At 56.8% G+C, this 16578-nt stretch overlaps 1 protein-coding gene across 2 annotated transcripts in view; it reads left to right on the top strand.

Moving 5' to 3' along the window:
• The window catches only part of SOCS7 (suppressor of cytokine signaling 7), a 34347-nt gene extending 18355 nt beyond the window's left edge, over positions 1-15992 (top strand). For both annotated transcript variants that reach the window (XM_075911502.1, XM_014574111.3), the window contains 4 exons: positions 3759-3887; positions 7797-7932; positions 8243-8400; positions 14890-15992. In XM_075911502.1, the coding sequence (XP_075767617.1) occupies positions 3759-3887; positions 7797-7932; positions 8243-8363 (386 nt within the window). In that variant the 3' untranslated portion in view covers positions 8364-8400; positions 14890-15992. The remainder of the gene's footprint in view (positions 1-3758; positions 3888-7796; positions 7933-8242; positions 8401-14889) is intronic.
• Positions 15993-16578: the final 586 nt, after the last annotated feature.

Genomic DNA, 16578 nt, shown 5'->3' with positions numbered 1-16578 from the left:
TGCACCCACCTTGTCCTGGGCGGATGGCTGGTGGTGCCCAGAAAAGTCTGCGTTGAGCCGGGGGCTCCATGGGCTGAGAGGTTTGAGAGCTGCTGCCCTCGGTGTAAATATTTGGACCTACTTTGTCAGCGTAAGGCTGTGAAACGCCCCCCCCCCCCTTTCTGCTCTCAGCAGCGAAGGCTAAATACGGAGCCATTCGCCCACGCGTTGTCATAGCACCCAGTCCCGCCTCGGCTGCGGCCGGCTCTGCAGACAAGCTCGTCACAGGCTTAGTGGCCACGGGAGGCTCTTGGGTGGCAAATGCTCCATTGGTCCATTTCTCAGTGGAGGAGGAGGAGGAGGAGGGGGATGGGAGGGCCCTTCTCAGAGGAGTTCAGAGCAATGTAACAGATTCCCTGTTCCCTCTTCTCCCCTCCTCCCCCCGCCCGCTCTGCAGGCTTCACTTTGGGAAAGCTTAGTAGGAAGGAGCTAATGGACTTGCAAAGCTGCTGTGTAAGACAATACAAAAAGCGTATTGATTCCTTAATAGAGCTTGGAAGCCAGGCGGGACCGTTGTGACCATCAAACCTGACCTGTGTGGGAGACCTAGCTCAGGGTGCAGCTGCTGTATCTTGTTCTTATGGGGCAGTTGATGGAACAGTTCAGTTCTGGCGATTGAAGACTGGCAAAACTTTGGGGCTGTTGAGTCGTAATCGTTATCGCCTCCCGTTTACCAGGTGACAGGAGTGTCCCGGCTAAGTGCCTTGGCCTTTGGTCACTTCCTCATTAACTGAGTCGAGGGCAGATCAGCGTGCGTGTGTCTGGCTCGTACAAACTGTCAGCCTCCCTGCAGAAGTTTTAACTTTGATCGTGTGGCTTTTCTATTCTGAGAAGTCTTTGTGTGTTGCTCACACCAGCTTCCTGCCTCATGTGGCATCTTGCTTGAAGGATACTTCTCCCCCCCATTTCCCCCTCCGCATTTGCCGTTCACATGTGGTTTTCTGTCTTGGCACTGTGCACAAAATGTTCCGGAGGGTAGCACGTACCTGAGAGACTCAGATGTTTTGAGGAGGTACCGTCTTACAAACCCTGCAGTCTGTAGCTACTTGTCCAAGTACCAGAGTACTTGGTCACCTCAGTAGATACCAACTTCTAAAGACATGCCTGCAAAAAGTTTCCCTCTGAGCTTGCCTAGCTCACTTCCCCTTTAGACAGTGTCTCTTGCCATAAAGCTGGAATGGGTGGGTGCAGGTTGTAATGTGGAATTTGAGGCCCTCTTGCCAAAAGTTCTTGTACAGTGTGATCCTCTCCTTCCAGGAGCAAGAGTTGGAGCAAGTCTTCTTCACTGCCTCTCAAACTTAATTCTTGTACTTCTGTAAGGCTAGTGACCCTTCCTTGGCGGCTCCTCCGCTGTGAGGCCGTACCATCACAGCTGGGTGTGTGTCGGGTTGAACCCCCCTCTCCTGACTGTTCTTCGAGGTGCTTAGATGCTGGCTCCTCAGAGCACACCTAGTGTGCGCTTAGCTATTGATTTTTAAGTGGGATTCCTCCTGGTTAATGTTAAGCATGTGCTTAGCTGCTCTGCTGGATGGGGGCCATCATTTATAAACTGCTTGAGGTGTGGCCCATTAATAAAACTTTCAGAAGTGAGACATGGAGGAGCCTAAGTTGGATTGAAAGTCGATGGGATTTTGAAGTCGATTAGGCGCTTTGGAGAGGTCCCTGCGTCTCTGTAGGGTGTGCAGCATCATGAGACCTGGAGCTGGGCCCAAGTGGAATATAAAAGACGACGTTCAGAGCTGCCTGTTCTCCCTGACACCCCAGTCCTCTCCAGTCGTTCCCAGGACTTGCTCTGCAGAAAGACCCTAGTGCTCCTGTTGGTCTAATTCATTCGGCACTTGCATTAGGGGTGACTGACTACTGCACGGTTCTGAAAACTGCAGAGCTGAGCGCTTTGCTACAGGGTGAAAGTGGCTGAGCTAGAGGAATGGTGCAGAAAGACCTGTTTGACCTTCAGATTTCCGGCGGGGGAGAAGTACCGGGGGACGCTTGCTTGTGCCTAAGGAATGTAGCATACATGCAGGCAAAAGCATCCTATGTCCCGAGCAGCATGCAGGCAGAACTGGGCCAGTATTCTCTGATCTTCCTGCAGCAGGTAGATCTTACAGCCTGGGGTTTATACGCCACAGTAGCTATTCCTGACTCATGGCCTGGGTAGGCCTGCAGGGCCGGAACTGGCACTGGGATAGCTATGTGCGTTTAGCTATGCCTCGGCCAGTCCCTACTGTAGGGCTACTCAACATGTGGCCTGCCGTGCAGTTTGGGTTTACATGGGGCTCAACACACGGGCTGTGGGTGGGATCCTTTGAACGTGGCCTCCCCTGGGAACACGCTCCACAACGGGAAGGCGTCTCCCAGGTGGGGTGAGCACTGCAAGATGCAAGTGGACGGGCTGGCTGGCAGAGATGGGTGCAGGGTGTCGGCATTTCTAGCCCCCAAGGAGGAGGTGCCAGGAGCCCTGGGGCATTGTGGGAAGTGCTGGCTGCTTAGCCTTGTGGGCAGAGCCTGAGAGGTGCTGACTGGCTCTCACTGGCCTTGTTCGGGTCCGGTGCCGTGACTTAAGGCTTAATCTTTGTATTCATGCCCGTCGGTGTAAAAGATGCTATTTGCATAGATTTGCATACATATTTGCATGTACGGGCAACCCCGCTTAAGTTGTGGCCCTCTGCATGTTCTGTGAGTATCACTGTGTCCCCCAGGGCTTCCAGAGCTGGGTAGCCCAGTGCTCTGTGCGTGTCTGTAACGCAGCGGTTACCTATCACTTCCTGCAAGCCCCGCTCAGTGCAGGAGGCCTGCAGTGCTCCCTGGGGGTGCCTCTCTCCGCCCTGGGGCACAGCTCCTGTGTCGAGGGGGCTCCTGGCAGCATTGCCGTGGCTGTTCCGGTGGAGCTGTTCCATACGGTGCCCTCCTGAGCTACTTCGAAGTCCGTGCGTCCTTTTCCATTGCTGGAGGCTGCTCTGGCCACACGCAGCAGGCTGAGGGGAGGAGCAGACCTGCCTATAACACTCCTGCAAGCGGGGGCTGCCTCTCGGTGGGGGAGGAGAGTTCTCTTGGATGGCTTCTAAGGCTCAGACTAACCCACTGAGAGGTCTGCGAGCAGCTTAGATGGGGGAGGGGTTGTGTCTCTAGCTCTTCCCAGCCCTAGCCTCAGGCAGAAATTGTATCCCAGGCCAGCATGGGAGGAACCATCACCCTGTGTCCCTTAACCCCGCCTCTAGGTAGATGGGGCGGGGTTGGATTGAAGCATCTGGACCCTGGGCCACACCAGGCCCGCTTGGAGGGCAGGCCACAGTGTCTAGAGACCGACTCCACTGCTGGGATTGGTCTGCTTGTGTGGGCTCTGCTCCTGCATCAGCCACACTTACGTGCTGGGCTGGGGTGTCAGAATCCTTTAGCGAGAAGCACTGAGAGGCCGTGGGGCAGCCCCACAGAGCTGTTGCTGAAGGGTCTCTGTAGATTGATGGGGGCATCGCTGCAGCCGGCACGCTTAGGTCACAGTTTTGGTTTTTTTACAAGGGCAGGAGCCAGAGGCATCTGTAAGCACCAGGGTCATTGTCGGTGGGAGCTGGTGTCTAGCCAGCTGTGTGAGAGGGCGGTTCAGTCCCTGGCCTGTCTGAATAGGCCAGCGCTGTGGTGCATGTCACCTAGCCGAAGAGCACGAGCGAGCAGCACGGATGACAGAGTCTCTCCCTCTAACGAGAATTGTTTCCTGTTGGCAGGAACCTTCAGTCTCTGGTGTCACCCCAAATTTGAGGACCGCTGCCAGTCCGTGGTGGAGTTCATAAAGAGAGCCATCATGCACTCCAAGAACGGGAAGTTCCTTTACTTCCTGCGCTCCAGAGTTCCAGGTGAGTCCTGCACCCACAACTACTTACAGCTTTGTGTGTGTGGCGGGGGGTGAGATCTGTGATCTGGTGGGGCATGCGCTCGAGCCCTGCTCGTGGGGCTCTGGTTGAGACAGCGTTGGTCACAGCGTGCTAAAGTGTGCTTGCACAGCGGCTTTTAGACCGGCATCTGGCAAGCACGTCTGTCTCCCTCAGCTGCTTGTGCTAACAACCGTCTTCCCCCGGGTGGGAGCACGTACCGCAGCTCCCACCTCTGGGGTGCATGACTTACTGGGGGATTTCTCACGTTGGCCACTTGACGCGCATGACGTTGGTGTCTGCTCCGGTCCTTTGGGTACCTGCACTAAACGCCTGTGTGCTGTTCTAGTGCTGAGAAGACCCGGCTGTGGGTTGCTCGTTGCAGATGTGGCTGTGCGCACTAGACAACAGGCCCAGCCCCTCAGCACAGACTCCCTAGTGCTCCATCATGCCATGTGCTGGCTGGTAGCCAGTTAAAACTTCACTGTTTCTCCTAGTCTGTGCTGTTTGCTGCTTCTCGTGGGCGGCTCTGCGCTCCCCAGTTCTCCCCTGGGGCCGGCTGAGCAGAGCCGCATTAAGCCAGGCACGTGCATGGGAGGGTTTCCAAGTGACAAACTCCACGTGAGCCTCATGCAGTCGCTCCTATCGCTCAAGTCCCGTGGGGAGCGGCAGGGCTGGAACGCACCCGCCGGCAGCGCTTGCCACAAGGAAGGAGAATGAGTGAGGCTTTGAGTCCATGTTTGATTGAGGATTGGTAGGGAACCGGCTTCCTCCCCTCCCCCAAGTCAAGCTGGTTCCGCGCGCGCACGATTCCCTGTCACAGCAAAGCGAGTTCTGCTATCAGACTACGTTCGTGCGCTGGGACAGCCTGTCATCGGCTCCTTCTGTGCCCCGGAGCCAGAAGCTGACGGGATAAATCCAGCAGGAAAGGAAGACCGGACCGCTAGTGCCAGTGACGGTTAGGGGCCGTAATGGGGTGCGGCGGTTTGAGCGGGGGTGCACAGCAACTCCTGAATGAAATGGCTGGAGTATGAGGAATCCGCCCAGACAGCCAGACTCAGGCAGAAAGGTGCAAAGGGAGGCAGGGCCTGGGAAGGTGTCAAGAGGGTGATGAGAGAGCAGGGGTGGGCAATTTATTTTTGAGGGGGACCGCTCCAAGATTTTGCAAAGTGGTTGAGAGCCGCACTCTTCCAGGGTGTTACTGGAGGAATTCCAGGGTCTGGGATGGAGGTTGGGGGAGGGGATTGGGGTGCAGGAGGGAGTTGTGACCTAGGGCAGGGGACTGGGGTGCAGGGGTTTGGGATGCGACCTAGGGTAGGAGGGGATTGTGATCTGGGGCAGGAGATTAGGGTGCCAGATGTGGGAGGGAGTATGGGTGCAGGAGGGGGCAGAGGGTTGGGGAAAAGGAGGGGCTGGGGTGCCAGAGGCAGGCTCTGGCTGAGAGGCAATTTTACCAGCAGAAACCTGAGGCAGGCAGACTGCTGTAGGCTGCTCCACACTGGGTGGGGGAGTGGGGGGGAGGAGGCTTCGTACACTGCCCCTGCTCCCGGTAAAAAATCGCAGCTTTTATTGGCCAGAAACTGAGAGATTGGCCAATGGGAGCTAAGAGATTTTGCCGGGGGGTGGGAACTGCATGAGAAGTCTCCCTCCCCAGCAGTCCAGAATAGAGACCAGCTGGCTTTTAAAGTGGGAGCTTCTCTCTGCCTTAGGGTTCTGGTGAGATGGCCACGGGCTGTTCCAGCGGCTTGGCAGGCTGGTTCTGGCGCTGGCAGGCTGTTCCCATGATAAAAGGTGACAAGGCGTGGCTTTCCTGCCTGTCAGTCCTGAGTCCTTGTTAGGCCTGACCGGTGCCCATTGCGCTAAGCCCTCGGCCTAGGCAAGGCCCTTCCCTGGGGGTGTAGTGATTTCCTGGGCACGTCAGTGTTTGGTGGAACTGGGTAAAAACCAAAGGGGGCAGAAGGGAGGGGCGCTCAGTACTCCTGGGAGCCGGTGTCGGGTGCTCACGATGCAGCGGCTGGGTGGCCTCAGCTGGCTCCTTGCCCCCTTGCTGCCCTGCCGTTCAGAGGATGCAGGTTGTCAGGGGGCTGCCCACCAGAAGCACTGGCCCCCATTGGACCAGAGGGACCTGTCAGAGTGGCCCCAGGTGCTTCCAGGGGCTCAGCAGCCTCTGTGTGGGCGACCTCAGCTGCCGGGACCTCGCTCCCTGCCCATCTTGCTCCCTCGGGCGCGTAGCCCCATCAGCTTCCTCTGCTGACCCTTCCGCCTGGCCCCCGGTGCTTCCCAGGGCTGGGGTTGGCAGAGGAGCCAATGCTCACAGGGTACAACAGTCTGCTGACGTCAGCCCTTCCACAGCCTGGGGACGAGCGGGGGGATTTGAACCCACCACCTTGCAGTCCCCAGTGCTTTCCAGGGCTGGAGCCGGCTGTGGACCCAGTGCAACGGGGTGACAGCCGTTGTTCCCCTGCTCTCCCCACCCCAGCCCTTCAGCCTGGCCCCATGCGCTTCCTCTGCAGGCCTGCACATGCCCACCCACAAACCCCCAGGTCCTGAAAGCTAAAATCCAGCCCCAGGTGAGAATGAGGAAACCCCCAATTCTGGCTTCTCCCAAACCTGGGAGTTCTTTGGGGTATTTGCTGATGTTCTCCAGAGGGCCTTGTACATAACGCTAAGGTAGCCCCAACCCTAAAGAAATTAGTCTGGACGGCTCAGACTAGGGTGTGAGATGCTACAGGTTGCCCGGGGGGCAGGGCGAAGGTTTTTAAAGCAACGTAGCCCTGACACATACGCGAGTGACCCTTCTCCCCAGAGCTGGCGTAGGAATAGTCACTTCATGGCGCTGTTTCCTCTGGATCGCTGGGCTGCAGCCCCGAATCCGAATGGGCCGTGTGGCCAGTTGGGATTTCTGACCCTTTGAGAACAAAGCGCCGCTGCCTGGCGTGGGCTCCCCGAGCCAGTGCCTTCGATCCAGCGCTCCTCGGCACGCTCGGGTGCTCCAGGTTGCTGCGGAAATGCTGCTAACCTCTTGGTGTGGGGGTGTCCAGTGAGTCTCTGGCGCCAGCAGCGAGGCAGATGGCTAGCGCAGCATGCAAATCTCTCGCTGCGTCCCCGGCTGAGCTCTCAGAGGCTTAGCCCTCCCTCCGTTGAGTCCCGCGCTTCGCTTTCTCCGGAGCTGGCTCCCAGCCCCCTGAGCTGCCGGGAGCAGTTGCAAGCCCATCTTAGCGTGAAGAGCTTTTGCCTTTTCCTTTCACTCTGCTCCGCTGGCCTGCGAGGCTTCCGTCAGCAAACTCCCTGCCTGCCAGAGGGGGTAGAGTGGGATGAGGACGGATCCCTTCTGAGAGGACAGATGAAAATCCAGGCCTGCTGCCGCTGATCTCAACGCCCAGGCTTAGGTCGCTGCCCTGAGCTCGGGCGTGTTCTCACAAGCGGGAGGTCAGCCCAGGAGGGGGAAGCAGATGGATCTCGCTTGCAGCCGTTCCAGGCTGTTCTGAGCACTTCCTGCCTCCAGGGCTTGACTGTGGTGCAGTCGCTGTGCCCAGCTTCCTGACTTCAGGAATGAACAATTGCCCCCCCGGGAGCCTCCCTCCCCAGAGCGGGCACCGCTGCTCCAGGGTTACAAACCCGCCCGTTGGCTCCCAGGCTTCCCCTCCTCCTCGGCTGTTGTAAACGTGACTGTTTTCAAAGCCCTGGCGCTGTCGCTCAAAGGGAGGCTTTGGCTCCTGCCAGTTCCCGGATGGCTCAGCCAGAAATGTGCGCAGGGCTGGATGGGGCAGAACTGCAGGGGCATCAGAGGGGACCAGCGGGAAGCGACAGCTCGCTGCGGGGCCGGTTTGCTCCCTCCTGGCGTTGGTAAATAACTTGGCTGTGCTCCCTTGTCCCCGGATGCTTTGTTCGAAGGTCTCCCTCCGACGCCCGTCCAGCTGCTGTATCCGGTCTCCAGGTTCAGCAACGTCAAATCCCTCCAGCACCTTTGCCGGTTCCGGATCAGGCAGCTTGTCCGCGTAGACCACATTCCAGAGCTCCCGCTGCCCAAGTACGTTCTCCTGACCGGGCTGGGGCGGGGGGAACTTCTCGGGCGCTGGATCTAGAGTCTAGAGGGCAAATCTTAGCATCCTTGCCCCTTCCCTTTCCCTCCATTGGCCTGTTGGGACCGCCCATCCCAGCTGTAGCATGGGGCAGTGTGTGTGGGGGATCGTGAATAGCTGGGAAAGGGAGGGACATCAGGAGGGAGCAGCCATCCACTGGCCAGGGCGAGGCGTCTGTGGCGCGGGGGCGGCCGGTAGCAGTGGAGAGGCAGGAAGAATCGTCCTCTAACGATCTGTGCCTGCCCCTGCTCTTTCCAGGCCTCTGATCTCCTACATCCGGAAGTTTTATTACTACGACCCCCAGGAGGAGGTGTACCTGTCGCTGAAGGAAGCTCAGCTGATTTCCAAACAGAAGCAGGACGCTGAACCCTTGACGTAGCCAGGCTGCCTTGCTCACGTTGTCGCTGTCACGGACGGTAAAACCCACTTGGCTGTCGTGCCGTGCTGGGGTGGGGGGCTCCTTGCTCTCCTGCCCTCGCGGGGATATCCCTGCTAGGTGACCAGGGCTCATTCTTGCTGGCCTGGCGTTATCTGCAGGGCAGTTCCTTCCCATCTCCTGAGTCATGGGCAGGCAGATGAGAACACGCTGGGGTGGGCTATCTCTGGGGGGGCCTGGGGAATACCAGCAGCTTTGGGGGTGGGGAGTCCCGAGCAAGCGGAGCCTAGGGCCTGCCCAGCTGCTGAGGCAGCACACGGTGAGCTCCTAACTAGTGGGGAACCAGGGATGTAAAATCCAGTTGAATTGTCTGACTGGTGGAACTTGCTATTCAACCAATGAAAAGGGGGGCACGCGGGGGTGGGGGCTCCAACCCAGCGGCCCTGCTGTGCTCAGGCCGGATTCTTCCTCCGGGCTGGAGCTCGCCTGCCTGCAGGGCAGCTGGGCCTGCTGCGGATGGGCTGTCCCGGCTGGGCTGGAACAGCCCCTGTCCCACAGCGGGCGGGGGGCTACTCCAGCCTCCACCAGTTAACCGGAGCTGGGAAGCCTCACCCATTCGCGTCCCTAGCGGGGCTCTGAGTGGCGTGGGGCTTGATGCCGCCTGCGTAGCTTTTCCCTCCCATGCGAGCTCCGGGCGAAGGCCGGGAGGGAAATCCCTGCTGAGCAGGGAGCGGTTTTCTGCGGTTCAGGGGGGTGCAGCGGGGAGCTTCGGGAGACGCCCCTTCCCCTACAGGACTCTCCTCGGGCAGCTGACACAGCCAACTGCTGGGGGAATCGATTAGCTGGGGAATGAATTGATCTCAGCTTGTTCTCCCCGTACCTGAGTGGACTGGCCGCCGCTAATGTATCCGCCTGCACGCTCCTTGGCACGCGGCTGTCCACCGAGAGATTCTGATGACTCTTAAATGGTATTAAAGTGGGCTGCTGGGTGGGGCGCTCACCAAAGAGCTGAACCAGAGACCGTGATGAGGGTCGGCTTCCCTAGTTCAGTGAAACGGCAGCCGTGCCGCCCTGGCTGCCTCTGCACGTGGGCTGACGGGGCTGGGGCCCGGGGTCAGAGCTCAGCACCCCGCACTGTCAGGAGTGAGAGGCGACGCCACCTTTCCCCTTCCCCTTTCTGAACGTAGAGGACACAGGCTCCTGGCTCTGATTCCGGGCCAGCTCTCCAGGAGGTGCAGGGCAGACCTGGGGGTTGGTTGCTTTGTGCCGCCTTTGGGTGGTCCAGGTTCTGGGCTGTTCTAAGGTTCGATTCAGCTCAGGCCTAGAGCTGAGCAATAGCCCGTCCCGGTGCGTCGTGGACTGTAACCCTGTCAGAGTGATGTCTGACCTGCGGGGGCTGTGCTGGCTCATGAGCAGCCCTTAGACATGGCCAGGGCAGAGTGACAGTAGAACGGATCCGCACGGCGCTTCGTGAGAGAGGCCAAGTTACACTTGATAAGAGGCCGCGGAGCCCATGGACACGTGGGGGAAATGAAGAGCAGAGCCTAATGCTTCTCAGTAGGGTTCCTCTTGTGCCTCTGATGGATGCCAGAGAGCTAACTGCCATTGTAGCCCCCCCCCCCCCCCCCCCCCCCCCGGCTTCTCAGCCTTTAACTTCCTGAGGGCCGAGTGTGCCTTTGAATTGGCTCAGGGTTTTGTGGCCATCAAACCTAGCCTAGGTGGTTTAGGCCTCCACACATAGTGAGGCAGATGCTGGGCCTTGTTTCCGGGTGGGGTGATGACTGTAATCATTTCCAGATCACTGGGTGGGAGTTGAGGCTAACACTGGGGAAGAACAAGTTACGAATTTACTGAGGCCTGGGCTGTACTTACTGGAAAGTCCAATTAAGATACACCCCTCCAGCTGTGTTAATTAAGTAGCTGGAGTCGACTTCCCTTACTCCTCCTTCGCAAATCGAGGAGTCCCTGCCTTGGTGGGGGCGCCCTTAGCGTTTGACTTAGGGGGTCTTTACTAGACTCGCTAAATCAAACTCCGGAAGATCGACCACTGCAGTTGACCTTTGCAGTCGTGAAGACTTAGTCTGAGATAAATTCGATGTCTTTCATCAGTCCCTGCTGCCTTGATGACAACTAACATACTTAATGGGCTAGATCTCTGAGCCATTTGCTATTATCTTTGAGAACTAATGAGGGACAGGAGACGTCCCAGAACAGCAAAAGGGCAAATGTAGTGCCCGTCTATAAAAAAGGAAATAAGTACAATCCAGGGACGTATAGACCGGTCAGTGTACCTTGAGTACCGGGAAAGGTAATGCTTACAACCCGATCTCCACCTAGAAAGATAATCATAGAACACTAGAACTGGAAGAGACCTTGAGAGGTCATAGAGTCCAGTCCCCTGCCCTCAGGGCAGGACCAATCACCAGCTAGACCATCCCTGACAGGTGTCTGTCCAACCTGCTCTTCAATATCTCCAGGGATGGAGATTCCACAACCCCCCTGGGCAATCTATTCCAGCGTTTAACCACCCTAACAGGTAGGAAGTTTTTCCTAATGTCCAACCTAACCCCCCCTTGCTGCAATTTTACTCTCTCCTCCTTGTTAACACCCTTTTAGATATTTGAAAGCTGCTATCATGTCCCCTCTCAGTCTTCTTTTCTGAACTAAACAAGCCCAATTCTTGCAGTCTTTTCTCACAGCTCATGTTCTCTAGATCTTCTCTAGACCACCTCCAATTTCTCCACATGTCTCTAGTTCTGGGCACCGCATTTCAGGAAACAATACTCCAGTTGAGGCCTAATCAGCGCAGAGTAGAGCGGAAGAATGACTTTGCATGTCTTGCTTACAACACTCCTGTTAATGCAAACCGGAATTATGTTTGCTTTTTTTGCAAGTGTCACACAGTTGACTCATGTTTAACTTGTGGTAAATAAAGTAGTAAGTAACAGTCAGCAAGGATTTCTCAAGAACAAATGTCAAACCAACTTAATACCCTTTTTGGACAGGGTAATGAGCCTTCTGGGTATGGAAGAAGCAGCAGGTGTGATATAGAGCGATTTTTAGTAAGGCGTTTGATAGGTCTCACGTGATCTTGTAAGCACACTAGGGGATGGATAATGGCAGAGACTACACTGACTAAGTTAGCAGATGATGCCAAGCTGAGCAGGGATGTGAGCACTTCAGAAGACAGGATTAAAAGTCCTAATATTGGCAAGTTCTAGAAGAGTGGTCTAAGCTAAGGAAAATTCCTTAAGGACAAATGTTTGTGCAATGAATTGTAGCACTTTGCACAAGTGGGAGGTGGCTGTGTAGGAAGGAGAACTGCAGAGAAGGTTCTGGTCGTCGTGGATTGCAGACTAGTCACCGATGTGATACTTTTTGCCAAAAAAGAGTGAACTTTCATTCTGGGATGTATTGGCACCAAGGTGGTGAGACACGAGATGTAATTCTTCCTCTGTGTGGTATGAGAGAGGCCTCATCTGGAGTAGTTGTGGGCACGGCGCTTGGGGAAAGATGTGGACAAATCAAAGAAAGTCCAGAGGAGGGCAACAAAACTGGTACAAGGGCCAGAAAACACGACCTTGAGGAAAGATGGGGGAAAATTGCTTTTGCTTAGTCTGGAGAAGAGAAGCGTATAGGGAGACCGTATTACTTTAAGAAGTGGTTGCAAAGAGGAAAGTGAGATTGTTGTCCTGTCCTCAGTGGCTAAGGAGAAGCATTGGGCTTAAATTGGAGCAAGGGAAATGTAGGTTGGACATTAGGAAAAGTCTCCTGACTGTAAGGGTAGGGAAGCTTTGGAACAATTCCCTAGGGGGCTTATGGAGTCTGTCACTGTCTTTTCCGCTCTTACACTTCCAAGCAGGAGTCGGGTGGTTCAGATGATACGTAGTCCTGCCTCCATTCGGGGGACTGGACTAGATGACTTGTCACAGGCCCTGCCAGGCTGAGATTTCTGCGGTACCGTGCTGACACTTCCTGCAGTGAGAAGCAGGAGCGCCCTGTTTCCCCCCGCAGAGTCGTGGGTATTAGACCAGGGTGGGCACGATATGGCCTATGGGCATCTATCCAGCCCTCAGCTGCCCTGCCGTGCCCCCATCCCCGTGTCAATCGAGACCTGGGGGTGGGGGAGTGTGCGGTGTCATTCGCTCTTTAAAAAGGCTGGCAGTTCCCCCTGGCAGGGGTGGGGCCGAGAGACTTCTCACACTCCCGAGCCCCCGATTGGTCTGGGGTTGGGGAGCAAGTGAGGTCTCCTTCCTCCACTGGGGCACATGGTGCCTAGAGGAAATCACCCCTCCCACCTGAGGCCCCGCCCCTTCTGCCTGAGGCCCTGCCCTTTTGGGGGCGGAGCCGGCCCACAGCCACTACCCACAATCCATGAAGTGGCCCCCCTGCAAAAATGATTGCCCAGCCCTGTGGTAAACGCTCCTGCACAAGGGCTGCAGGACCCCAGCGGCCCCCGAACTCTGACAGGCTCCTATCCTGCCTCTTCTGTCTGTTGCCCTGCCAGCTCCGCCCGCTCCGGGCTGGGTGTTGCATGCCGGTGGTGGTATTCTTCTTGTCTGCCGGGCGAACAGCGTAAAAGCTCAGCGGCAGGAGCGGAGAGAATTGCTGGCTCCACCGTTGCCCCCCGAGGGAGCCGTTCGGAGTGCTTGGCCGCCTGCTCCGTTCTCTGCTTTCAAGTGGATCTTTCCAGCCGAGAGGCATTTTCCGGCTGCTTCCTGTGTAGAATTGCAAACACTGAGGCTGCTGCCACGTGGGGGCAGATTCTGTCTCATGGGCGGACAGTTGCCTGGCCTCGTCTAGGAGTTCTGGCCCCTTCTGCTTGCTGAGACACGAGGTATTCAAGAAGCTGCAAGTTGGACCCATGTCCCCGGCGGGGGCTGTCCTCTGCTGTCTAACCCCATGGCCGGTAGAGTTTACCCCGTGGTGCACAAGTTTTTCGTTCCTGATTCTAAGCTTGTGTTGTAAAAGAGCCTCCAGCCCTTGCTAGAGGATGTTGTGAAGACTAGGACTTTAAAAAAGAGCTAGATACATTCATGGACGTTAGGGCCATCAATGGCTGATAGCCAGGATGGGTAGGGAGGGTGCCCCCGGCCTCTGTGTGTCTGGGAATGGGTCACAGGGGGAGGGATCCCGTGAGGATTCCCTGTTCTGTTCCCTCCCTCCGGGGCACCTGGCATTGGCCACTGTCGGCCGACAGGACACTGGGCTGGATGGACCTTTGGTCTGACTCCGTCTGACCGTTCTGTTCACCTTCCCCCATGGAGCCTTTCTGGCTACTGTAGACCCACCCTAGAGCTCCCCTGAGCCCAGGGTCTCTACATTCAGCGGGTCCGGCCTAAGCTGTCCGGCTTCTTGTAGGTCACATGCCTGCAGTTAGTCATGTGACTGACCTCCGCTCCCTGCTGCGAAGGGCCCGTGGTCAGGACCGGTTTCTTGTAGTGCCTGCATGTGCCTCAGAACCCGGTGCCCTGTTACAGCCAGGCATGGATCCTTTGGGTGCCTCTCGTGGGCCTGAGAAGGGGGGGGGGCTCACTATGGGAACGGCTTCTTTGCCCTTGGGAAACCATCGCGAGCGTTGTAGAGGCCCTGAGAGACACTCGCCAGGACGCCCTGCGTGAATCCCCGTGTGTGAATGGACACGTGGCTCCTTAGCCAGGTTAGAAGGTGCTGGCTAAGGGCTTCTCTCACTGCCCCGGCAAAGTAGATACGGCGCGTGCTCAGACTAAAGCAATCGCTTCTGAGAGGCGAGAGCTAGCTTGGTCCCTTTCTCCTCTCCCAAGACAAAAGGAGAGCTGGAGATGAGATGGGCTGATGGGGGAGTTCCTAGCTGGGAGCTTCTTGTAAGGCAGCTCGGGAAACAGTTATTTGCAATCTCCTTGAAGCCAAGAGCCAGGCTTGTAGGCGCAAGCTGTCATACCGGGATTCCCCTGGTGAGCAGAATGAGCCAGGAACGGTCTCCGATTTTACCAAGGATTGGGGTCCTGCCCCTCTGATTGGGGGAGTCTTGTTTGCTCTCTTGCTTACTCCTCTGCAGTGCTAGATCTGTTCCCGTGGATGCTCCTGTGCTCCCCTTTGCGCTCCTGTACCCCAGCCCAGCTCCCCTTGGGAGTCTCTGGATACGTCTACACAGCAAGACTAAACTTGAAAGAAGCGATGCTAATTGCATAGCTTAGGCCGAAATTGGGCCTGTCTACTCAGCGCTTATTTCGAAGGAGAGCCCTCTTCCTCCGGCTTCCCTTACTCCTCGTACAAGGAATCATAGAACTGGAAGAGACCTCAGAAGGTCATCAAGTCCAGCCCCCTGCTCTAGGCAGGACCAATCCCAAGGAGGTTTACGGAAGTCGGTGTAAGAAGCCCGTTCTTTCGAAATAATGGGCTTGCTGTGTAGACGTGCGCTACGTTATTGCGGAACAACATCCGTTATTCCGAAATAATGCTGCTGTGTAGACGTCCCCTCTGATCTGCATTGGATTCTTCCATGTAAAACAGACTGACTAATTCTCTTACTCTCCCTCTCTCCGATTAGGAATTGGCTTGCTGAGATCCTGCAGCAAGGAGCCCAAGCAAAGCTGCGGCAGACGGAGGCCGAGAAGGGTGAGCCCTGCCTCTTCAGTGACTTCTGCTTGCCATCTCTTTTGTCCTCGGAGGAGGATTCGGGGTTCCTGAGAAGCACAGCAGACTGGCAATTGGAGCGGCAGCTCCTGGCTTCGGGTAGGGCCTTGGCCAGCAAGCGCCCGGGATCCCAGACTCCACGCAGAACGGAGAACGTCATGGCACTATTTACGTTTTACGTTTTTATCTTTGATGTTTCCATTTCTCAGCATGGGAAATATTGTCGTGGGAGCGGCTGGATTGCGTCGCCCCACAGATGCCAGGGTGAGGGAAGAGAGGGATCTTGCAGCAAGATCACCCCATCCAGCCGTCCTTGTAGAACTGCTCTTTGGCTACCACCCTTTGTGGCTGCGGCCAAAGAGCTGCTGGGAAGCAAACTGAGCCAGATTCATGTGCAGCTATGTAGAATAATTGGCAGGGGAGGTGCTAGCGCTCTAAGCAGTGTGCAGCTGCCCAAATCCTGTGCTTTCTAGGAGACGCTGCTAGAGTGAAACCTGGCCTCTGGGAGCAGAGCTCTGCCGCTGGATCGCAGGAGGTCCTGTGTGCTTTCACATCCTCCTCACGGAGGGCGGGCGGGGTGTGCTCCCGTCAAGGGTTCTGAAGCCTTCTGCCGGTGGAATGGTGGGTAGCACAGAGGGCCAAGAGGCTGCCGGCCCCCCAGCAGATGTTAGAAGGTCTAGCCCAAGAGGTTTTTTTCAAGCTGAAGTTCTTTAAAGTTCCTCCCAGACACTGGCAAAGCTCTCGCCGTCGTCTAAATTCCAGCCAGCCATGAGCCAAGGGTATTCCTGCCTCAGCTTTGCAGAGCCAGAGGGTCTTCTGGTTTGGCCTTGGTGCTGTGACGGAAATGGAGCCGGGTAGAATCCGCTAACTGCTACGGCTGTCGTGGGACGTGCCTCGGACTCGACAGACAGGCTCGTGGTTTTGACCCTCCTCCCGGGGTGAGGCGGGGATGAGTCAGGAGAGGAGGAGAGTCCCCCCGCGCTTGGGGCTCTGTGTTTCTAGCCTTTCGGGGAAGAACTAGAATCTGCGCTAGGAACCGGAGAGCTGCTACTGCATTTCCCACGGGGCTTCTGAGTTTTCCATAGATGGCTGGGCCGGGCCCTGGGAGTAGCGCTCTTCTCAAGACTGGTCTGTTCCCTTGTGAAATGTGGGCTCACTGCTACGGGGTTAAAACGGAGTGTCTGCCCCTTAGGGCCGAGACCTTTCTGCTGAGGGATCTCGCATCCTAACTATTGAAACTAGAAAATTCCCCTCCGGGTGACTGCAGCCGCCCCCCCCCAGCCGTGTGCTGCTCAGGAAGTTGTGATGTGTGTGTCTGACGCTCTGGCTGTGGTCTGGCTTGGCAGCCGTTCTGCTGAGGGCCGAGTGGCCCGTGTTGGGTGTTGCCGTGCATTGTGCTGGTTGGATTCCCACCCTCCCTTAATAGACGATCTACCTAGTGAGGCGAGGGAGAGGCGCAGGGGGCTCTGGAAAGCTGCCTGGCTCTCTGTACAGAGCGTGTGTGGAGGGTGCTGTTGACCAGGGTGTCTCCCTTCCTAGCCCTCCGCCCCCGTCTTGTGCGATGAGCACAGCTTGGCTTCCAGATGAAACCCTCAGTCGGCGT

This window comes from Pelodiscus sinensis, chromosome 29 (assembly GCF_049634645.1).
Source record: "Pelodiscus sinensis isolate JC-2024 chromosome 29, ASM4963464v1, whole genome shotgun sequence".
Classification (NCBI taxonomy): domain Eukaryota; kingdom Metazoa; phylum Chordata; order Testudines; family Trionychidae; genus Pelodiscus; species Pelodiscus sinensis.
The sequence above is the reverse complement of the archived record's forward strand: the minus strand, read 5'-3'. Positions and strand labels throughout refer to the sequence as shown.